Source organism: Podarcis melisellensis (genome assembly GCF_964234715.1).
Source record: "Podarcis melisellensis genome assembly, chromosome: 2".
NCBI lineage: Eukaryota > Metazoa > Chordata > Lepidosauria > Squamata > Lacertidae > Podarcis > Podarcis melisellensis.
Window position 1 is genome coordinate 8,099,681 of NC_138529.1, and position 24,242 is coordinate 8,123,922.

At 46.7% G+C, this 24,242-nt stretch overlaps 1 protein-coding gene across 1 annotated transcript; it reads left to right on the top strand.

The window, feature by feature from the left end:
- Positions 1-1,584: 1,584 nt before the first annotated feature.
- Positions 1,585-24,010, top strand: LOC309362828 (keratin, type II cuticular Hb5-like; the record flags this gene model as incomplete). Its single annotated transcript, XM_081898727.1, has 9 exons — positions 1,585-2,052; positions 15,036-15,244; positions 16,687-16,747; positions 17,405-17,500; positions 17,951-18,115; positions 19,865-19,990; positions 20,560-20,780; positions 22,982-23,013; positions 23,139-24,010. 9 exons carry the CDS (start codon positions 1,585-1,587, stop codon positions 23,396-23,398), a joined length of 1,638 nt encoding a protein of 545 aa, XP_081754853.1. The 3' UTR covers positions 23,399-24,010.
- Positions 24,011-24,242: the final 232 nt, after the last annotated feature.

Genomic DNA, 24,242 nt, shown 5'->3' on the forward strand with positions numbered 1-24,242 from the left:
ATGGCGGGGTGATTTTAAGGGAAGAGGTCACATGCACGCAGTAAAGGTAAAGGGACCCCTGACCATTAGGTCCAGTCGTGACCAGCTCTGGGCTTGCGGCGCTCATCTCGCTTTATTGGCTGAGGGAGCCGGCGTACAGCTTCCAGGTCATGTGGCCAGCATGATTAAGCCGCTTCTGGTGAACCAGAGCAGTGCACAGAAACGCCATTTACCTTCCCGCCGGAGCGGTTCCTATTTATCTACTTGCACTTTGACATGCTTTTGAACTGCTAGGTTGGCAGGAGCTGGGACCAGGCAACGGGAGCTCACCCCGTCGCGGGGATTCGAACCGCCGACCTTCTGATCAGCAAGTTCTAGGCTCTGTGGTTTAACCCACAGAGACACGTAGTCATAAGCATGCTTAAAAACGTTTTGCAGAAATAAAGGTTTAAAAAAGTATAAAAGGGTGGAAGAAAACACACACAGCATTACCTCCTTTTGTTATCTGGTAGATTTGCAGGTCTAGTCATCAGCTGCTGCTGGACATGCAGAATAGTGTCCCTGCCTGCCACACCCATTGGCTAATTCTCATTGAGCCAGTCCACCTTCCTCTTGTGATCATAATTCAGGGAAGAGCATAAATATACATGAATTTATTTATTTATGGAAATCTTTCTAAATCTATGCAAGTTTTATCTGTGTTTATTGATGCATTTGGCTGTATTTGAATGTACTTGAATTCGGGAAAATATTTGAAGAAATGTGTAAGTTGAAATTTTTCTTCCTTGAGATGCTAGAGACTTTTCACTCATTCTGTAGCTATATCAGGAAATAATATTGTACAAGCTATTGCATATTTTAACAATATTATCATGTGTTATTGTTATTTTCAATTAGTCATACTCAGAATAGATCCATTGAAATATTGGTCTATTGATTTCAATAGGTCTATCTTGAGCATGACTTATTATTATTAGTAGTAATAATAATAGTCTTTTAATGGTTGGCTCATCATTGTTTTATGTTTGCTTTTTATTTGTAAGCTGCATTGAGCACATGCTTTGTAGGGGGGAAATGTAGGGTACACACACACACACACACTTATATTTATTGCACTTTCCATTTCAACAGCTTTCAATGTTAGCTTTCCAACTTGTGTAGAAGACAGGGGGCTGCCCCAAAGTTGATGGGCATTTTGGAGTGCATGTGCAGCATTTTGTGATCAATTACGCAAGGCAGGGCTTACTTGCCCCCTCCCAATATTTTATTCAAGTTGGCACCCCTGCCATTAACAATCTAAAAAACAAGAACCAGGGAGAGTGAAAAATACAGCTTTGTAGATTGTGCATTCTGGACAATGACTAGTAGCTGTGTATATTTTATAGGCTCAATAAGCCACACTTTGCTTTTTTTAATTAAGCACAGCATTCCAAGCTCATAAATGCTGGAAACGTTCTGATCTCCCCATTATAAGACTGCCAAACCCAGTTCTCCAAAGAGATATAAAGGCCAAGCTCTTTTCAGAGTGGATCAGGCTGTTTTGTGTGGGCCCTTCCTGCAATTTTTAACTCTCCTCGTTTTCGAACGCATTGCACTTCAGAAGCAATGTCTTCTCCATCAAGCCCTGGAAACGGACCCAGCAGCTTTACTTCCTGCTCAGCTGTCCTTCCGCCGATCGGGAGCAAAGACCGTACCAGCTCTCCCAGCCCTTCAAGGGGATCCAGCTCTGGGTTCCGGGCAGCTGGTTACTTTAGCAGCAGAAGTCTGGGTGGCATCAGCTCAAGAGGATCCAGAAATTCCAGCGGTGGCTACCACTCCGCTAGATATGGATATGGCCATCGCGGAGTCGGCTATTCTGGCACTGGATTCAGTCACAGTCCTTATGGCTCATATGGGTTTAGGCGACCCGTTGCCAGCGGAACTGGGACGCCCTTCATCACTCCTGTGACTTGCAATGAGTCTCTGTTGCAACCTCTCAACCTGGAAATCAACTCTGCCGCCCAAGCGATGAAATGCCAGGAGAAGAACGAGCTCCAGTGCCTGAACAGCAAATTTGCCTGTTTCATTGACAAGGTGAGTTAAGAGGTCAGCATTCAATGCGATGCTTTGACCATGTGTCTTTAAAGCCTGCTGTTCAATCATTGACCCCAAAGCCCTTAAATTCCAACTGCATAAAAAAATACTGGAAAGCAAACTGAAATAGGAAAATATGAACTTGTGCAAGGGAATGTCAGAGATGGGAGACTTTTGCTCACCAAAGACAGATGCCAGCTGCTTCTGATTCTCCTGTGAATGCAATGGCCCTTTCTCTGTCCCTCTCCCTTCCCAGCTGACACTGGCATCTCTTGGACCAATGTGCAGATTGGAACTTTGTTGCCCACTGGCTTTGTTGTCCAAGTGTTCTCATCCAGTTTTCTATGCAAAAAAGTTTAGGATTACATTTAAAAAATGTGTATTTTGTAAGAAAAGAATGTTTAGAGATGCATATTTGGAGAGAAAATGTTTTTTAAATGCATATTTAAATGTGGGTTTTCACGTGGCTGTTGTGGGGCAGGGGGAGCATGTGGAAAGAGGGCAGGGCAGACTTCTGGTTGAACACATGGAAAAGTGTCATAAACCATGAAGGGACTGGTTTGCCCATCCTTACTCACTTTGAGAGCACATGGACAACAGCTGCTATTACATAGAAGAAGTGGCCAGTGTGAAATTCTCTTATACATTTTCGGACTTGGCTCCTCTCCAAGGTAGTGATGCAGTTAGGTAATCTTAGACTCTGAACCTAATGGCCTTGTGTCCTCTGCAACCGCTTTAGATGGCAACATGGAATACTTCACTTACTTTGAAATCTGGTACGCCACCCCTGGGGCATTTGACGGCCCTCCTGCTCATTGCGTGACCAGGCGGCGACAGCCCCAGCCCCCAGGGATCAATAGGAAGGAATAAAGACTCCGACAATGTTATATGGAATTAAAATTAGGCCACAACTTTATTAATGTAGGAAGAACTTGGCTTAGGCCCTGCAGGTGGGGGAACTGGAATATGGTAAACATCAGGGTAAATGCAATATGTGCTCTGCGAGATGTAAGTGTAGCAGGCAGCCCAGCCCATATCTCCGCACGCAGGGTAGTTCACTGACAACCTTTCAGTATATGGCCAATGAAACCCATTATATAACCCCTTTAAGAGGGGGACCCTGGAATCGCTGTCGCAGGGGGGTCACCACTTCACGCCCCCCCCCCCAATTATAGGGAAGAAAAGACTAAAGGATTTCATCCAAGACCATAACCGCCAAAGTTGTGATGAATTGCTACTGGGAAGACAAAACCTGCCAAAGCAGAAAAATTTCTTCACAGTCCTTCAACAGCAACCAGTCATAGACCATAGCAGCGCCCGCTAAACAGGAAGAAAAAGTTAGCCTGCAAACAAGAAAACATTAAACTAAGGGAGGGCAGGGAGGGTGAATCTCCTAAGCCGACTGCCTGGATACTGTCAGATCCACCCCCTTCTATATATGGGACTGGCCCCACTTCCCAGCAATGAAACTTGACTACTGAGGCTGGGCATGAACCTCCAAGAAAGAACACTGAGAGGCAGGCCATTCCCTGTTTGCCAGTAAGTTCCCTGGGAACTGTAGCACCGCGTGAGACCCCGCAAAGGGCACCCACAATGTAAAGTGTGAGTGTTCATTCTGCTGAGTGGGCCCTTTGGCCTGTGTCCTACTCTGGTGGCACCAGCTGCTCTCTTGGCCTCACTGGCAAGTTACTCAGTCATGTTCCAAACACATTTTGAAAGCTGGGGTTTTGAAAACAAAGAGGGATGGCTGCGTAAGAATATGAGAGATGTACCCAGTCCATGCAGCAGCTGGCACTGATATCCAAATCAGCTGAATGGTCCACCCTCTGCAAGAGAAGCACCCTTTCAACTTGTTTCAATGACCAGTTTCTGGGGTGTGTGGAAACAGATTACTGTACCCTAGGAATCAAATGCAGAAAGGAGAAAAGGGGATAAAATGGGAAGGGCCACAGCTTGCTGGTTGAGCATCTGCTTTGCATGCAGAAGGCCCCAAATTTAATCCCCGGCATCCCCAGATAGGACTGGGAGTATCCCCTGTTTGAAACCCATGGCCAAATTGGCCCTCCAGATGTTTTGGGGCTACAACTCCCATCATCCCTAGCTAACAGGACCAGTGGTCAGGGATGATGGGAATTGTACAGTGGTACCTCGGGTTAAGAACTTAATTTGTTCTGGAGGTCCGGTCTTAACCTGAAACTGTTCTTAACCTGAGGTATCACTTTAGCTGATGGGGCCTCCCACTGCCGTCACATGCCGCCACACAATTTCTGTTCTCATCCTGAGGTAAAGTTCTTAACCCGAGGTACTACTTCCAGGTTAGCGGAGTCTGTAACCTGAAGCTTTGTAACCCGAGGTACCACTGTAGTCCCCAAGCATCTGGAGGGCCAGGTTTGGCCATGCCTGGAGCAATACTAGGCTAGATGGACCAGTTGTCTGATTTAGCAGCTTTCCAAATTCCTCAAGCTTATTTGCAGAAGGTTTGGGAGTTTTCTTTTTCTACTAGATTCTGGTCTGTTTAGAGCTTATTGGATTGGTGGCTCTAGAAACCATGTGGTGTGGAATCAAGAACAACCTGTGCGCACCTGAAGCAACCTTTTCAGCATGCCAATGCCAACAGAAAAATCCAGATTAGAAATTGTCCAGAAGAACAAGTAGGGAGAGCGGTGTAGCAATCATAGCGTGTTTGTGGGCTTCTAAGAGGTGTCTGGTTAGCCACTGTGGAAACAGGATGCTGAGCTGAATGGGCTTTCATGCCGATCAAGCAGTGGTCAGATAATTGTATGTGGTTGAAGACAAAGGGGGAATTCTATTTGACCCGAGCATTAACAGTGTGAAAATCGCAGGTCATTGGCTCTGTATTTGTGTGTAGATAGAGAATGCTGAAGGATGCAGAGTTATCATGAGGGAGAAGGGAGAAATGGGAATTTTCTTTCTCTTTATTTTGCTGAGATCATTTTGCATATAGCTCTTTGATTTTTATTTATTTTTTAGTTGCAGGACTGTTCACAGCATACAATAAAAACAGTTTCAAAAGAGCCAGCAGTGGGTTCATTCAGTGGGACATATTGTGTTGCTTTTCCTGATATAATGCTAGTTCTTCTCTCAGGTTTCACACTTCAGTGCCTGTTGCATTATGGATCCATGGTCTCTCCCCACCCCCTTATTTATATACCAGCGTGTTGCATTAAATTTCACTCACACCAGTGACACACTACTCTCCCACAATTTCTGCACATGTGTGATTTTGTATCCCGATGATCCTTGCCTGGAAAGAGCTGTATGCTGGTATACTGCCCCAAATTTCACCACTTTCACAATTTTTTAGGTTAAGGGGGCTGCATAGGGATTCCCTATAACATAGTAAAGGGACTCCTGACCATTAGGTCCATTCGTGACCAACTCTGGGGTTGCGGCACTCATCTTGCTTTACTGGCCGAGGGAGCTGGCGTACAGGTCATGTGGCCAGCATGACTAAGCTGCTTCTGGTGAACCAGAGCAGCGCACGGAAACGCCGTTTACCTTCCCGCCGGAGCGGTACCTATTTATCTACATGCACTTTGATGTGCTTTCAAACTGCTAGGTTGGCAGGAGCAGGGACCGAGCAACGGGAGCTCACCCCGTCATGGGGATTCGAACCGCCAACCTTCTGATCGGCAAGTCCTAGGCTCTGTGGTTTAACCCACAGCGCCACCTGCGTCCCTCATGTAACATAGAAATGACCCCTAAACATGAGTTATATTCCATTACCTCTCCAGAAGTAGCTTTTACATCATGTGAATGCTCAAGTATAATGTGGAAATTAACAGTTTGGGAAATGCCAGAGAATGCAAGAAAACACTTCCAGCAGCAATTAAAAACCTGCTGAAGCTGAACCACTCTCTTTTTGTGGGGCGGGGCACTTTTTTGTTGCTGTTGTTGTTGAGAAAATTTGGGAAGGGGGGTGAATTGATTTTTGGGGAGACATGGAAAGAAAATTAATGTTTTGGGACTTGGGTTATCAGAACTTTTTTTTTATAAGATATTTATTAACATTTTATAATAAAAAAACACAAACATAAAGAAATAACAAAAATACAAAACTAAAAACAATTAAAAAACACATAAAATTCCATTCACTTCTTTTCTTATAACTTATTTCCCAGACCTCCTCATACCTCCCCTTTTTGTATTCCAATTCAAGTTATTAATTCAGCAAATCCTCACCATTAATTTTCACTTAATTTTCAACCTTCCCCCCCATTAACTTAATCATTACAGCTGAAAACCCCTTACTTTCTGTCAGGGAACTGCCATCTAAAGCGCCGGGGGCGCAAAGGCTCACTGAGGTTGAGAGAGGAGTAGCAGCGGAAGAGGGAACCAGTAGAGGGCGAGCAAGAACTCCAAGGGAAAGTGAGTCGGAGGGATGGCTCAGAGACGCTTCCAGCGAAAACAGTGGGGAGGTCTCAGGACCTCCTATAGGGACACCCACACCTCGCCGGAAACTGTCACGCCGAGAGGCCAGACGACGTGTTTCCGTTAAAGAGCTTTTATGTTGGAAACGATTCCGAAAGCAGCCACTTTCGGATTCTACTAGTGATTGACGCAGCCATGCTGGAGGGGCTCCGTCACAGGCAGAGGTTTGAAAACCTGATCAAACTCTGAGGGACTTGCATTTTACGCACAAGCAGCTCATCGTCCCATCACAGCAATCCGAAAGTCACCGAAAGCCAGCTTGTGCAGGGAGAAGCATCATGAGCAACCCAGCCGGAACCGGAGGAGCAGGAGCAGCTGGAGGGGGTCCAAGCCTGGAAGAAAGGTACAGGGCGTTGGAGATCCAGTTGGCGCTGCAAACGGCGAGGCTTGAGGAGAGGAGGGCTCAGGATGCAGAAAAGGGAAAGGAGAAAACCACCCCGCTCGCCAGAAAGGTGCCAGGATTGGTGCAGAAATTCGGGGGGGATCCCAGGAACTATCATGCCTTTAGAACAGAGATGCAATACGCTCTAAACTTGCAGTTTGATGACTTCCCCGACGAGGAATCGCGAGTGGCTTTTGTGATTGGCCATCTCGAATCCGGGGCGAAAGATTGGGTTAGACCCCTGATGGCAGCGAATAATGAGATCCTAAAGGACACGAGGAAGTTTTTTCGTGCCATGGACCTGATGTTTTCCAGCGATATTGAGCAGGGGGTGGTGCGAAGGCAGTTAATGGCTTGCCAGCAAGGAAGCAGATCTGTCCGTGAGTACTGGACTGAGTTTACTATGCTGATTCATAAATTGGGGTGGGACCTATCGGCGGAGCCCATCCAAATGCTTTTCGAAGAGGGGCTTTCTTCAACCGTCAAAGATGAGCTTTCCCGGGGGCCCAGGGCGGAGTCTATGGATCAGTTAACCAAATCTGTGCTGTGCATAGGAGCGCGCCAGGAGGCGAGGGCTTTGGAAAAGCGGGAAGGGAAAGGAGACCGTTGGAGGGAGTTCCGCATTCCAGACATTCCAGAGCCACCTTTCCCGCCGGCAGAGCCGATGGAAGTTGGAACAGCGCGGGCGCGCGCAGTTTCAAATCCCAGTGAAGGGCGGAAGAAGGAGGGAAGGAGCGCCAAGAGATGTTATCTCTGCCAACAGCCAGGGCACTTTGCCAGAGTCTGCCCACAAAGAAAGGAATGGCAAGGGATGGCAGGAGCTGTTGGGGGAAAGGAAGAGGAAGGCAAGGAGCAAGTAAAAGCCAACGCCTGGCTGCCACCGTCGGGGCACAGCAGCCAGGCCAAAGAGCAGTGAAAGTGCCCATGCCGGAACCTCCCAGACCCGCTTTAGTGATAGAGGTGTTACTAGAACTGCCAAACGGACACCCACTAAAGATCAAGGCGCTTTTGGATTCAGGCAGCTCCTGTAATTTCATGAGTAAGGAGTTTGCAGCTGAGCACCAGATACAGACCATCCCTTTAAGTAACCCCTTGCAGGTGACTACGATTGACGGCAGAGAGCTGTTGGGGGGAGAAGTTAGCCAACAGACTGTCCCGATGATAATGAGGGTGGCAAGGCACACCGAACAGATAGCGTTTAATGTGGCCATCCTGGGAGGAGCGCCCATCATTTTGGGGATGAGCTGGCTGGCGCTACACGATCCGCTAGTGGGCTGGCATCAGAGGGTGGTCTCCTTTGGGTCAGCGCATTGCCTAGAACACTGCAAGGAGGGGAAGGTTTCGGGAGGAGACAGAGTCACCCTAGCCGGGATGGAAGTAATGGACAAAGGGAAGGTGCCCCCGCAATACGCAGATCTGAGCAACGTATTCAGCGAAAGGGAAGCAGACAAACTGCCACCGCATAGACCCTTTGACTGTCAAATCAACCTACTCCCTGGGGCCCAACTCCCAGTAGGCAAGCTGTACGCCATGTCAGACAGGGAGATGCAGGAGCTGAGGGAGTTCATTGACAAAAACCTGAAGCGAGGTTTCATCAGAGAGTCCCGAGCGGTGGGGGGCAGCCCAGTGTTTTTTGTGGACAAAAAGAACACAGACAAACCGAGACTGGTGTGTGACTTTAGGGCCCTCAATGCAGTGTCGGAGCCCCTGGCTTTCCCTATGCCCCGAATTGATGACATTTTGACCAGAGTAAGGAAGGGAAAGATTTTTACAAAGCTGGACCTGCGGGGGGCGTACAATCTGATACGCATAAGGAAGGGAGATGAATGGAAGACCACCATGTTTACCCCTTTGGGAGCCTTTGAATACCTCGTTATGCCCTTCGGTCTACAAGGGGGCTCCGCCTGTTTTCAAGCTTTTATAAACCACGTTCTGGGACCTTTGCTCTACAAGAATTGTGTGGCCTTTTTAGACGACGTGTTGGTGTATTCGGAAGATGAGGAACAGCATGTGAGGGACGTTCGAGAAGTGTTGGGCAGGCTGCAAGCCAACCAGCTGTGGGTGAAACTGGAGAAGTGCCAGTTTCATACCAAGGAGGTGGAATTCCTGGGGTACCGCTTGTCAGACAAGGGATTGGCCATGGATCCAGGCAAGGTCCAAGCGGTACTGGAATGGAAGACACCGAAGACCAAGAAGGACGTGCAAAGATTCTTGGGGTTTGGGAACTTTTATCGGAAGTTCATCAAGAACTTTGCCCACTTGACGGCGCCCATCACCGACTGCCTCAGCAGCAAGAAGAAATTTGTTTGGACGGTAGAGGCGGATCGAGCCTTTGAAGAACTGAAAAGGGCTTTCGCCTCGGAAGAACAACTTCTGCATGTGGATTTACGAAAACCCATGAGAGTGGAAACCGATGCATCCGACCGGGCGGTAGGGGCGGTCCTTCTTCAACCGGGGAGGAGTGCGTCGGAGTGGAGACCGTGTGCCTTCTTCTCGCGGAAGCTGAATAAATCCGAGAGGAATTACACGGTGTATGACAGGGAACTACTTGCCATTCACGAAGCATTCCGGAGGTGGAGACATTTATTAATTGGGGCACAACACAAGGTGCAAGTGTGCACCGACCACAAGAATTTAGAGTATTGGAGAACAGCTCGAGTGCTCAACCAACGACAAGTGAGATGGGCACAGGAATTCTCCAAATTCAACTTTGAAATTTGTTATGTGCCAGGCCCAGAAAACGTCAGGGCCGACGCGCTCTCACGCAAACCAGAGTATTGGGAAGGGGAGGGGGTGATCGAAGAGAGACATGTCATCCCTGAGGACCGCTGGGTGTGTGGGGCGGCGCTGGTGGGGCAACGAGAACTGGTAGAGGAAACGGAAAATGATGAATATGCCCAGGATAAGCTCAGAGGTCTCAGGGGGGAGGGCGAGAGCCCCGGAGGTTTTGAGGAAAGAAATGGGGCATTGTATTACAAAGGGGCACTGTATATACCCGAAGGTGAATTGAGGGGGAGAGTACTCAAGCAGTTGCATGATAGCCCCACGGCGGGACATTTTGGACAACACAAGACCATGTGGTTGGTTACCAGGGAATTTTGGTGGCCTAAGGTGAGGGAAGATGTAAGGGAGTATGTAAGAGGGTGTGACCAATGTCAGCGAGCCAAAGGGGAAAGAAGGGCGCCGGCAGGGTTATTAGAACCATTACCCACACCAGAACGGCCTTGGGAAGCGATATCAATAGATTTTATGACGGATCTGCCAAAGTCCAAGGGGAAAACAGCCATCATGGTAGTAGTAGACCTGTTAACTAAGATGTGCCACTTTGTAGCATGCTCACATGCAGTCACAGCGGAAGAAACAGCGAAGTTGTTTGTAGAACACATCTTTAGGTTGCACGGGGCTCCCTTGAGGGTGATCTCAGATCGCGGCAAACAATTTACTTCCAGGTTCTGGAGGAAGCTCATGAGCTTGCTGCACGTGGAAGTCAATTTTTCAACTGCCCGGCACCCTGAAACCAACGGGCAGGCGGAAAGAGCAAATGGCATTCTTCAACAATATCTGAGGTGTTATGTCAATGACAGAGAGAACGATTGGGTCGAAAAGTTGGCGTTGGCAGAATTTGCCTACAATAATGCGGAGAATGTGTCCACAGGGATGAGTCCCTTTTTGGCAAATTACGGGTGTCACCCCAGGGCATTTCCAGGGGAAGGAGGGGAGAGATGGAGCGTCCCAGCGGCTGAACATTTTGTAGAAGAGATGGAAGCGATCCATCATCAGCTCCAGCTCAACTTAGAAAGGGCTAAGGCACAATATAAGAAGCAGGCAGACAAGAACAGAAGGGAAGGTGAAACCATAAGGGTGGGGGATCAAGTGTGGTTGTCAACCCAAGGGTTGCCGTTCAAAGGGGGTTGTAAGAAATTGAGGCCCAGAAGATTGGGACCCTTTGAGGTCATTCAGCAGGTCAACCCGGTAGCTTTCAAACTCCGATTACCCAACCACATGAAATTGCACCCAGTGTTCCACAGGTCGTTACTGTCACCATACAGGGGGGGACGTGAAGGGGAGTACGTCAGGGGACCAGCCTTGGAAGAGAGGGAACGCCGCAACCATGTAGCAGAAATCCTCGATTCCAGGTGGAAGGGAAATCAGGTGGAGTATTTGGTGGCGTGGGAAGGGGAACCGGAGTCAGAAAACACCTGGGTGAATGCAGAGGAAGTCAATGACGAGGTTTTAACAGAAACGTTCCACCAAAGGTTCCCGAGGAAACCTCAGCCGATAGCAAGGTTTAGGAGGGAGTATTTCGGCACCACCGATGAGGAAGAGGAAATGGAAGGGTTCGCGGAGTCGGAGTTGGAAGAGGGAGTGGACTCCGATGACGAAGATTACCGAGAGAGTAGGAACAGCAACAAGTGGAGGGAAGTGTTCGCGACGTCGGAAGACGAAGGAGGTTCTTTCAGGGGTTTTACCTCCTCACCGCCAGTAGGGGAGGAGACGGGAGGGGGTGAAGGGGGCCCTGGAGGGGAGGTGGATGTCAGGGAACTGCCATCTAAAGCGCCGGGGGCGCAAAGGCTCACTGAGGTTGAGAGAGGAGTAGCAGCGGAAGAGGGAACCAGTAGAGGGCGAGCAAGAACTCCAAGGGAAAGTGAGTCGGAGGGATGGCTCAGAGACGCTTCCAGCGAAAACAGTGGGGAGGTCTCAGGACCTCCTATAGGGACACCCACACCTCGCCGGAAACTGTCACGCCGAGAGGCCAGACGACGTGTTTCCGTTAAAGAGCTTTTATGTTGGAAACGATTCCGAAAGCAGCCACTTTCGGATTCTACTAGTGATTGACGCAGCCATGCTGGAGGGGCTCCGTCACAGGCAGAGGTTTGAAAACCTGATCAAACTCTGAGGGACTTGCATTTTACGCACAAGCAGCTCATCGTCCCATCACACTTTCTAACCAACATCATTCTGACATTCATTAATTTTACAGTATTTCCCTAGATAGTCCTTAAATTTCTTCCAATCTTCTTCCGCTGACTCTTTTCCCTGGTCTCAGATTCTGCCAGTCATTTCTGCCAGTCCCATATATTCTATAACTTCATCTGCCATTCTTCCAGAGTGGGTAGATCTTGTGTCTTCCAATACTTTGCGATGAGTATTCTTGCTGCTGTTGTTGCATATATAAAAAAGTTCTGTCCTTTGGCACCAATTGGCCGACCGTGCCCAGGAGAAAGGCTTCTGGTTTCTTCGGAAAGGTATACTTAAATACCTTTTTCAATTCATTGTAGATCATTTCCCAGAAAGCCTTAATCCTTGGGCACATCCACCAAAGGTGAAAGAATGTTCCTTCAGTTTCTTTACATTTCCAACATTTATTATCGGGCAAGTGATAGATTTTTGCAAGCTTGACTGGGGTCATGTACCACCTATATATCATTTTCATAATATTCTCCCTTAAGGCATTACATGCCGTAAATTTCATACCAGTGGTCCACAACTGTTCCCAGTCAGCAAACATAATGTTATGACCAATATGGGTTATCAGAACTTAATGTCAGTGGTGTAGCGTGGGTTGTCAGCACCCGGGGCAAGGCAAGTAATTTGCGCCCCCTAACCTGTGGATTTGCGCCCCCTAACCCTACCCCCCAGATGTTGCGGCCGGTGCGGCCGGCCCCCCCGCACCCCCACGCTACGCCACTGCTTAATGTTTCGGGATTTGAATATTTTGATGGTTTAGTTTTGCAGAGGCTGGAAATTTGTGGTCTCAGCCAAATCACTTGTTCCCAAGTCTGACACATTTGCCTTCTGAAGCAGAAATGGTTGTGGGGATCAAGTGAGGCTTGGGAATCAAGTGAGGTTGTGGGAATGCTTTGCATTCAGTTTGTTGTCTTGGGCAAGTCACATCTAGTCCAGTATCCTCCCTGAACAGTGAATTTATAAGATGCTTTTGAAAAACTTATTGCAAACACATGAACGAAACCATTGTTACATCTATCAAAACTTATTTACACTGTTAATAATAATAAATAATAATTTTTTATTTATATCCCGCCCTCCCCAGCCGAAGTCGGGCTCAGGGCGGCTAACAACAATAAAATAAGACAACATTTTAAAATCATTTCATTAAAAAATTACTTGAGTTTGTTGAATTTATCTTAATGCTACCACCGTTTTTAAATGAACCCAATTTTCACCCATGTATTCAGTAAACGTTTTCCAGTCTTCTTTAAACATACATTCTTCTTGTTCTCTTAATCTATATGTTAAATCTACACTGCCCACTTTTTGAAAGGAGAGATGGGTGCTCTCTGTATTCTCCCGTAATGCTTGGTCACGTACCCTATGCATTTGCAACAATTTTACTTATTGTAAAAGCACAATAAGCCTCCAGTGTATTATGTTTTGAGGAAACTAACCCTGTCAATGTTTATTTGAATTTTCCTTCTTTTCTTCCTTCCAGAGCACAAAATACTATTCCAGGCACTAATGTTTACACTTATATTATACATGTAGCAGAATGTGCTTGGGAAATCAGACATAAGAAATAAAAATACAAAATGATTCCCCTCCCCCCTCCCGGATCACTGCATTAGCATGGCACTTGCTGGCTGCAGACAGGAGCTAACGGATAGGGGTTGTGAATTTAAATGCCCCCTCTTCCTCTCTCAACTTAGAGAAAGTGTTCTTTCAGTGTCAATCCCTGCTCCCCACTGCAAGGATATTCCTTACAGGGTTGTTGTAATGGATACAGAAACAACATATGTAAGGATCCGTTGCAATAGAAGATAGGATAGTCCTCATGCAGAACTTTTCTGCAAAACTGATATGGATGTTTCAGTCCCAGTGAAATACCTTTGCATGTGTTTTCCTCTTTGTGAATGCATCCCAATCAACTACGTGGGAGAAAGGCATGGCCGGGGTGGCCCTCTATGCCACATGGTACAAAAAAGAATGAAAACAATGCTCTCTGATACTATAATCTAGGGGTGATGGCATTTTTCATCTCAAGGGCCACATTCCTTTCTTGGCAACCTGCTGGGGTCTACCTGTTAGTGAAGGTTAGAGCAAAAGTGGGCAGAGCAAGGAATGGGAATTTTACTTTTGTGCCATAGTCTGGTTTATTCATATCTCACACGCCCCTCTCTATCCTCTGCCCAGGCAAGCAAGCAGCATTATCAGAGTTTGAGAACATATTCCAGCCAGGCAAAAACATGCAAGGGAAATGTAAAGAAAGACTGGTGTGGCTCAGAATTGGATTTGGCCTGGGGGACTGTCAAGGGCCAGATAGGGAACTCCAGAAGGTCACATGTGGTCCCCCCAGGACATGGGAATTCTCATCCCCAATCTATGCCCTTATAGACATTTGGTGTTGTATGGAGGCAGATCAGCAGAAGCATTTCTCTGCACATATATCTGCCTTCTCAACTGAAGTACATGTAGGACCTTCCTGTGTCTGTATCACAGTTCACATGGGGACCACTTCAAAGTGCATGGGGGTTTGGATGGTTGAACGTTCCAAAAAGGCATTCTTTCTCCAGTTTAGTTTCTTACATTGTTGTTTAGTCGTTTAGTCGTGTCCGACTCTTCGTGACCCCATGGACCAGAGAACGCCAGGCACTTCTGTCTTCCACTGCCTCCCGCAGTTTGGCCAAACTCATGCTGGTAGCTTCGAGAACACTGTCCAACCTTCTCGTCCTCTGTTGTCCCCTTCTCCTTGTGCCCTCCATCTTTCCCAACATCAGGCTGTTTTCCAGGAAATCTTCTCTTCTCATGAGGTGGCCAAAGTATTGGAGCCTCAGCTTCAGGATCTGTCCTTCCCGTGAGCACTCAGGGCTGATTTCCTTAAGAATAGATAGGTTTGATCTTCTTGCAGTCCTTGGGACTCTCAAGAGTCTCCTCCAGCACCATAATTCAAAAGCATCAATTCTTTGGCGATCAGTCTTCTTTATGGTCCAGCTCCCACTTCCATACATCACTACTGGGAAAACTATAGCTTTGACTATACAGACCTTTGTTGGCAAGGTGATGTCTCTGCTTTTTAAGATGCTGTCTAGTTTCTTACACAGCATGTGAATAAATAACATGATCAACCAATACACCGCCCTTTTGTTTTTTTAAAAAATGGTCTCCCGTTAAGCTGCTTTTGCTCTCCATTCAGGTCCGGTTCCTGGAGCAGCACAATCTGATGCTGAAGACCAAGTGGGACTTCTTGAAGGAGAAGAAGCGCCAGAAAAGCCACATGGAGCCCCTGTTTAGCGAATACATCAGTAGGCTGAGGAAGGAGCTGGAGTGCCTGGAATGGGAGAGGAATCAGCTGAAGGTCGAAATGAACAACTGGAGAGAAAGCATGGAAGGGAACAAGAAGAGGTGAACTCCAGGGCTGGGTTCAGCATTTTTCTTCTAAGTGGCCTGGTCTGAGGTGGGTCGCAACAGCAGCATGGCTGAATAACAGGGTTATTCCCTGCAGGTTATTCTCTGCATAAGGCCATCATGTTTTCCTCAATGAAGTGGTAAATCTGGGTTCGAGGTAGTTTGTTAAGGGTGCTGGGAACTGTAGCTCTGTGACGGTTGAACTACAGCTCCAAGGATTCATTGTGGGAAGCCGTGTGGTGTGAGTTGCACTGCTTGGCAGCAGGTGGCCATTGGCTCAATGCTCTCAATGCTCTTCAACTTTTTCAGACCTGGTAAAAAGCTAAAGGACCCCTGACAGTTAAGTCCAGTAGCAGATGACTCTGGAGTTGCGACACTCATCTCACTTTACAGGCCAGGGGAGCCAGCGTTTGTCCTCAGACAGTTTTTCCAGGTCATGTGGCCAGCATGACTAAGCCGCTTCTGGCGCAATGGAACACCGAAACCAGAGCAGCGCACGGAAATGCCGTTTACCTTCCCACCAGAGCGGTACATATTTATCTACTTGCACTTTTTGGTGTGCTTTCAAACTGCTAGGTTGAAAAGAGCAGGGACCGAGCAACAGGAGCTCATCCCATTATGTGGATTTGAACCGCCGACCTTCTGATCGGCAAGCCCAAGAGGCTCAGTGGTTTAGACCACAATGCCACCTGCGTCCCCGATGCACTGGGTGACCCAGTGCCAATAGATATTTGTATGGTGGCTGTGCTGCTGTTGCGACCCACATCAGACCAGGCCACAACTTGGTAGTGGGTCATGATGACCAATGGCCCAAACTCCTGTCATTCATTCATTCATTCATTCATTCATTCATTCTTTCATTTCCCACTTTCCCCCAACTGGCTACATGCCCAGTTGCAACTGGCTACATTTTGTACAGTATATGCAGGGACCTTTGTATGATGGGGGCACCTTGAGTCATGTGAGCCATGGAGTCTGTGCCTGCAATATGAACAACAGGGCCTGCCCAATACATTTTGCTGCCCGATGCAAAGGAATGATGGTGGCTTCCTGACACCACCACCATTCTGTGTACACAAACCAGCCAGACAGGCAGTTGAATCTTATTTCAACATTGGTGATGGGACAGCTGGCTAGCTTAGACAGTGCAGGGCAGATCACACAAAACTCACTGCTCTGTCTTCCAACAACTTGTTGCCACTCCTTGCCATTGCCACCACTCTGCCTAATGTTAGGGCCGGCTTTGGTTAGTGGTCCAGTCTACCCATAAGTGGACTATTTCAACGTGACCCCCAGGCCTTAACAAGTCACTATTGGGCTAGTCATTTGAGGACATAATGACCTTCTATTTAGAAAGGCCTTCCTTTCTTTGTGGTTCAACATGGTGATATTAATTATTAGTCACTAATGCATGAAGTCTGTCTTTATAACCTCCCCAGGTTTGAGGAAGAATGCAGTCGAAGGACCTGTGCTGAAAATGAATATGTTGCACTTAAGAAGGCAAGTGATGGGCCACATTTCTTCTAAAGACCTTGAGAGAATTATTGGTGGTTTGTTGGTATGGTATCAGAATGGATCAGATGTCAAGAAGAAGTATCACAAGAATATGATCACTTTGTTCTTGAGAACCAATGCAGTGTAGTGACTTGACCAAAAGAGATTAATCTGTGGCTTACCATGTGATGAAGGACTACAATTCCCATCATATGCTGCCTGGGGCTGATGGTAGCTGGAGTCCAGCAACATCTGAAAGGCCTCAGGTTCTCCTTCCCTGGTCTAGGTGAAGACTCAAAAGACCTGGCTTGAAGCCCTTCAAGCAGACCAGTATTTATTTATGTTTTATTGATTTTTAACAATGTCTTCATGGATAACTTTGCTGATTTTATTATAGCTTTGCATGTTGTATACCAGCTAGATAAAGCTTTTATGAAAGTGCAAATTATTCATAAATGTCCTGAACACAACCAGAACAATGAGGATAAGCAACTGGATTTTTAATTCTTTATTGACAAAGCACTCAGTTACATCAGCTTTACATCACATGCAAGTGATGTACAACAATACTCCTCACTCACTAACTAGCTGTCTAGGCAACCCAGATAGTAGGAGCTGTGACGAAACTCTGCTTCAGCACTGTGCCTTTTCGTCTTCTCCTAGGAAGTGGATTGTGTCTTCATGGACAAATCACAGAAAGAAGCCAAGGTGGAAACATTAATGCAAGACATCTGCTTTTACAGAAATACATTTGAAGAGGTAACAAGGAATGTGTATATTTGATCATGCTGCTTGGTTGTCATCACAAAATGGTTCCCATGGTCCTGTCTGGAAGGTCAGAGGCTCCCCTCCCCTCTTATTTAAGATGAAGGCTGTCCTCCTAAGAGCCCCTGAAATAAGTGGAAATAAATGTACCCTTCTTGACTTGTACAGCTCAACTGATATGTACACAGTGTCATTGTCACACCTAAATGTGCACCTCAACTATTTGTGTACACAGGCACTCAGATTGTATACTTGTTGAATATTATGCATGAACACCACTTTATGTAGACATAAATGTGTTTAAGGTCTAGGTACAAGCATCCTTTTTTTAGACTTAAAAAAATTGATCCCAAGTAAAATAGTTTACTATCCAACTCAGGATTGTGACATTAAAAAAAGGAAATTCAACAGCCACAGGCTGAATGTGTTCTGTGTAATTCATAGGAAATATGTGAGTTGCAGTCATGCATCTCAGACACTTGTGTCACAGTGAAAATGGACAACAGCCGAGGCCTGGATGTGGGCTGCATCATTGAAGAGTTCCACCGTCGGTATGAAGACATTGCCTCCCGGAGTCGAGCCGAGGCTGAGGCTTGGTGCCAGTGCCAGGTACATTGATCTGTCTTCTTGAACATCTCCATTATATATGTTTTGTGTGTGTGTGTGTGTGTGTGTGTGTGTGTGTGTGTGTGTATACCCCATACTAGCCATTACGACTATGTTCCACCTAAATAGCTGGAGACAGCAATGCTTCTTAATACCAGTTGCTGGAACACACAGGAGAGGGAGAGTTCCCGCCTCCCCCCAATTGGAATAAATAAAGACACAGGACACCATTGATTAAGGTTAATGGGCAAAAATTGGCCACAACTTTATTGGTTACAGGTAAGAGCTGTATTGGCTTTAGGCATTGGTCCTATCAGACTCTCCAGCTTCAGCCTGTTAGCATGAAAACTGGAAAGGCTTAACACCAACAGGGGGAGCCCTGAGATGCACATTGCTAGGAACTCCCCCAGGGGTCACCACTTGGGGGCGTGCTTTAGGCCCTGGCCTCCATAGGTTTCGGACGAGGCAACGTCCCCCAGAATCCTTTACCAGATTACCCTTAAATATTTGAGGGAGGTGATACCAATGCCTAACTGCCATAACCAAGAGATGTTGTGACGATTTGCTACAAGGTAGGCGGAAAAAACCAAATGGCCAATTTGCCAAGTGGAAAAAATTCCTACCAGGCCCCTTAATGGCGACCAACAGAAGTCCATAGCAATGTCAGAAGGAAAACCTAAAGGGTGGGTGTGGGAAACCGAATCTGCAGCTGGGATGAAAAGGGGAGATCCCGGAGCCGCACCAGGCTTAAATGACCCAGGCCACGCCCACAGAGCCAGCTGATTGGCTGGCTCTGGTGCTGACGCAGCCCGAGGATTCCCCTGGTCGCGCGGGGCTGCAGCCAGCCCCTCACGATTGTTGGGGGCGTGAGCCCGCAACACTACCTCCTCCTTATGTCAGAAGTGGCTTTGTGATGACAAGTGGATGCTGGACTAGATGGGCCAGCTCCTCCAACTCCTCCTCCTCCTCCTCCTCCTCCTCCTCCTCCTCCTCCTCCTCCTGGTTGTTTGTTGCATTTATATCCCTCCCTTTTCTCCAAGGTCTTCCCCACAATAACTGTGAGGTAGGTTAGGCAGCGAGTCAGTGACTGGCCCAAGGTCACCCAATGAGCTTCGTAGTTGAGTGGAGATTTGAACCCTGGCCACCCAGGTCCTAGTCTGACACTTTAACCACTACACCACATTGGTGTATTGGTCACCTAGCGACAATAGTTTTCTGGGTGACACACATAATAAGGCTGGAATCACCTGGTATGCATGCCATGGGATGACCACCTAAAACAGCTCCCCTCTGCCAGCTTCTCCTCGTTGGTTCCATAATGCAGGCCAGCCTTCCTCAGCCTGGTGCCCTCCAGATATTGTTGGACTCCAACTCCCTTCAGCCCTAGCCATGTGGTCAATGGTCAGGGACGATGGGAGCTGTAGTCACAACAACAGCTACAGGGCCTCAGGTTGGAGGAAGCTGGGTGTAGAGCAGCCTTTCTCAACCTGTGGGTCCCCAGATGTTGTTGAACTACAACTTCCATCACCGCTAGCTAGCAAGGCCAGAGCTCAGGGATGATGGGAGTTGTAGTCCAACAACATCTGGGGACCCACAGGTTGAGAATCGCTGGTGTAGAGGAACACTTGCCTGTGATAGGTACCATCTATAGCTCAGTGAGAGAGTATGTGTTTGGCAAGCAGGTTCAACTTATCCATATGGGTTTCAGATGCATTGGTATTTTGCCCAGCCACATCACTTCTCTCCTTGCAGTACCAGGAGCTGAGGACAACGGCTGCCAAACACTGTGACAATCTACGCAATGTCAAGGATGAACTTGGTGAGCTGACTCGGATGGTTCACCGACTGCAGGGTGAAATCTCAAATGTCAAATCCCAGGTGAGAATGACCAGTGGAGCTTGGCTGCAACAAGAACACCACTATTGTTGAGGAGTGTCATAACGGTGATGGACCTAATATTAACAGTTCTTGTGGCTGATTAACACATTGTCATCTTAAGAAGGGGATATGTTATTCAAGACCCATTCTGCCTGTGCTGGAAGAAGAGATAAGGTTTGTTTCATTATGTGAAATCCTTAGTGAGTTGGATGTGTGCTCCAAAACATCCAGATGAGAACTATCTTGTTCCCTTTGATGTCCATTGGGTTGTACCTAACACATCCCTTAAGTGCAAGGAGTTCCACTCTGCAATGGAACTTCGCCCTCTTCCCTCTTCCTTGGCCTCCTGAATCTGTGCCACTGGACCTGAGTGTACAGTGGTGCAAGCCTGGGGAACAGCCACTCACAAGCTGTTCAAGAACTTTTCTCATGCCACCACCCATCCGATAGCCATGTGAAAACCAAAGGAGAATGGAGATTCATCTTAGACTCTTCATGCTACAGAACTTTGTTGTCGTGTGCTCTTTTCTTTGTCTCTCGCCTTCCCTCTGTGTGTTCTGTGCCGACAGCGCTGCAAACTGGAAGAGGAGGTAGCTGGAGCTGAGGAACGTGGGGAGATGGCGGTGAAGGATGCCAAATGCAAACTGGCAGGTCTGGAGGAGGCCCTGCACAAAGCCAAGCAGGACATGGCTTGCCAGCTACGGGAGTATCAGACACTGATGAACCTCAAGTTGGCCCTGGATATTGAGATTGCCACCTACAGGAAACTCCTGGAAGGAGAGGAGTTCAGGTGAGACTCTTCTGGACCCATTTGAAAGTCTATTTTAGAAAAGCTCCCCCAGAAAAGCAAATTTCAAAGTTTCACTGCAATATTAAGTGTGTACATTTGTTGATTTGTATAATACAAATCAACCTATGGTGTACACAGGTTTGCAAACTGTACAGTTGTTGAATGTAACACATGAATACCCTTACTGTGTTTTTCTGAATTAATCTGCATAAAAAAGATCAGCACAGGAAATCTCCAGACGAATACATATTTGTAAACATGGTTTATTTGCAAACATACATTCCTATATCACTTTATTTCAAAATGCAGATTTCTAAATATATTTTATTTCAACCTATGCTTTTAAAATGCACCTTGTTGTGTGTGGGGGGTTTTTTGGGGGGAGGCTGGGAACTGTATCACAAATAGGGATGAAGGTTGTTTTTGTTTGGTCCACATTTTTAAATGAACTGACTTAATTCACATCTCCCAGACTAATACTTGGCTTGAGATGTACCGGTAATTAGTCTTCAGATCTGACACTTTCTCCAAATTCTGTGATACAGTTTTCAGCTCAAAAACCAGGAGCTGTAGCACGGCAACATCCCCACCCCTGCCATATACTTATGGTGTGGAGCAAGGGAGATTCCAATCCTTGCAGGCAGCTATCTGAAGGCAATGAGAGTGTTTGTCATGCAGTGCACATATAAAGGTCCATAAGGAAATCAGTAATGATTCAAAATTCACTGGAAGACTGCTTGTTCTCCATCATTTATCCTCCTTTGCCATATGCAGCCGCAACAGAGAACCTGTTCTGTAGGCTATGCTTTCAGTCTATCTAAGATGGTAGCAACACACACACACACACACACACACACACACACAAACACCTAGAATGTACACCTAGAATATGCCACAGAATCCCCAGAATCCTTTGCAACATACAGAAGTTCCGTAGCGTAGATGCAGAGGTTCCTTGACATTTATTCATGTGCAAAGCGCTTCGTAAAAAGTATAGAAGCAAACACAACAAAGTATATATGTTCTGTGTGCATTTTTTCCTATGCACAAGTGATCAGAATAAAGGAGGGAAGAATGAATGTAAAGGCTTGTGCCAAGTCAGGTTCTCATTTTATTTTTAATTACATGCTTAAAAAAAACATCAGCCCAGCGAGAAAATTTAATACAGGAGGATTTAAACTCACCAGTTTTACAAGCTAGAATATTTTCTGATAAACATGCCCCCAGGTGGTGACAGGTAGCATTCACAACATGAAGGACCTGCTAGTTTGACTTTTCCCAGGCTTTTCCCCACCTGCAATTGGGTGGTGACTTTCTCACTGAGCTCCCATTGCTCTGTCCCGGCTCCTGCCAACCTAGCAGTTCAAAAGCACGCCAAGTGCCAGTAGATAAATAGGTACTGCTGCAGCGGGAAGATAAACGGCGTTTCCGTGCACTCTGGTTTCCATCACTGTGTTCTGTTGCACCAGAAGTGCTTAGGTCACGTGGGCCCCATGACCCGGAAAGCTGTCTGTGGACAAACGCTGACTCCCTCGGCCTGAAAGCGAGATGAGCGCCACAACCCCATACAGTCATACCTCAGGTTGAAGTAGCTTCAGGTTAGGTATTTTCGGGTTGCGCTCTGCGACGACCCAGAAGTAATGGAGCACGTTACTTCTGGGTTTCGCTGCTCGTGCATGCACAGATGCTCAAAATGATATCATGCGCATGCATGGAAGTGGCGAATCATGACCTGCACACGCGCAGACGCGCAGTCGAGGGTTACACTCTACTCAGCATGCGAACGGGGTTCCGGAACGGATCCTGTTTGCATCCAGAGGTACCACTGTAGTCACCTTTGACTGGACATAACCGTCCACTGATCCTTTACCTTTTACCTTTTCTCACTGAGAATTTACTGCTGTGGGTGCTGTTTAATGCTGGCCTTTGCCAAGTCGTTTTTTCTGTATGTTGTCCCACAATCTGGGTAGTTTGGATTGCTTCTTTAAAGGGCCATACCTAGACAGACAGTCAGACAGACAGACAGACAGATGGATAAATAGATAGACAGACAGATGGATAGATAGACAGACACACACACACACACACACACATATATATGCACGTATACATGCACAACCTATTTCTAGCTATGAAATTGTTGGTGATTTAGACCTAATATTCAGCTAATGAGATATTTCAATCTATTTAATTCCTTCTAGGATGGGCGATGGAGAATGTGCTGTGAACATCTGTAAGTACCTCCAAGAGATGCCTCCAGAAATGCCATTGCTAATTTAATTCATTTCTTTCTGTTTTTGGGTGGACCCTTTCTATGTATCTCATCATGTGGTCCTTTCCTTCCCTTTCCCTCCACAGCTGTGCAGAGGAGCCAGGGCGCTGTTGTGTGCAATCCTGACCACCACTGTGGACCTGGAAGAGGTGGTCACATTATGACAAATGGAAGAGATCCCTGCAGCCCAGCAGGTTCCAAAAGAGGCATGGCTCCCTGTGGAGAAGCAGGTCTCCCATGTGGAGACAGCCATACCCCTCCTCCCGAAGGATTTAGCACCCAGAGTGTGAAGAGCTCCAACGTTAAGCATGTAGCAGCGGCTTCTCCTTGCGCATCAAGAGGTTAAATCTAGACTTTGGGTTTCTGCATGCCTGAAGTTGTTGATTCAGCATTTGTACCTTGACTCAGCAATTCTTGTACTTTTCAGGACAATCCTTGGGGACAGGTCCATCCACCTTTATTGGCTCCCTAATCTTATGTCACTTTCAATTCACAGTGAATTCTGAGTATCAACCAACTTCTGCATAACCAGGATAAAGACTGTTGCTATTATTGCAGTCTCTTATTCTAAGATCAAACGGAGGTAAGGCAGGAGCCCCCAGGGGCTTTCCTCCAGCTCCAGTTAAACCCCTTGATCACCCAAAACACTGATTTTAAGAGGATGTTGTCATTTCAGGGTAACTGATTACGAAAGCAAGTTCCAACGCTTACAGTGAAAGGGAAGGGTTATTTCATTTGGAAATGCTGTGTATTCTGATGATTAAAAAAAAAAAGTACATAGCTTCCTGCTGAAAATACTGTGTTCAAAGTCTATTTCTTACCTGCAAATACCCAGACTTTTGCACCCTTTCTTGCTTCTCTACTTTGGTTTTGTCCTGGGAAATTGCTTCTTTACACAAACTTTGGGTGCTTCCAGACAGGGACTTAATACTGTAAATGATCATATATGTATCTCAAATGGGTCATAGGTTAGATTTAAAAAAAAAAAAAAACTTCCTGTCTTTTCCCTGGAAGGGAGGTGGGGATATGGACTGATATTTTGATTCCAGCAATGTCTTCTTGATGCTACAAAACATTTTATGGCCCTTCCTTATTGCTTGTCCAGCAGTAGTTAAACACATACTGCACTTGCAGTTTGATGCCATGGTTAATAGCTAGAGACATCTATCTTCTAAGAATTTCTCTTGGGC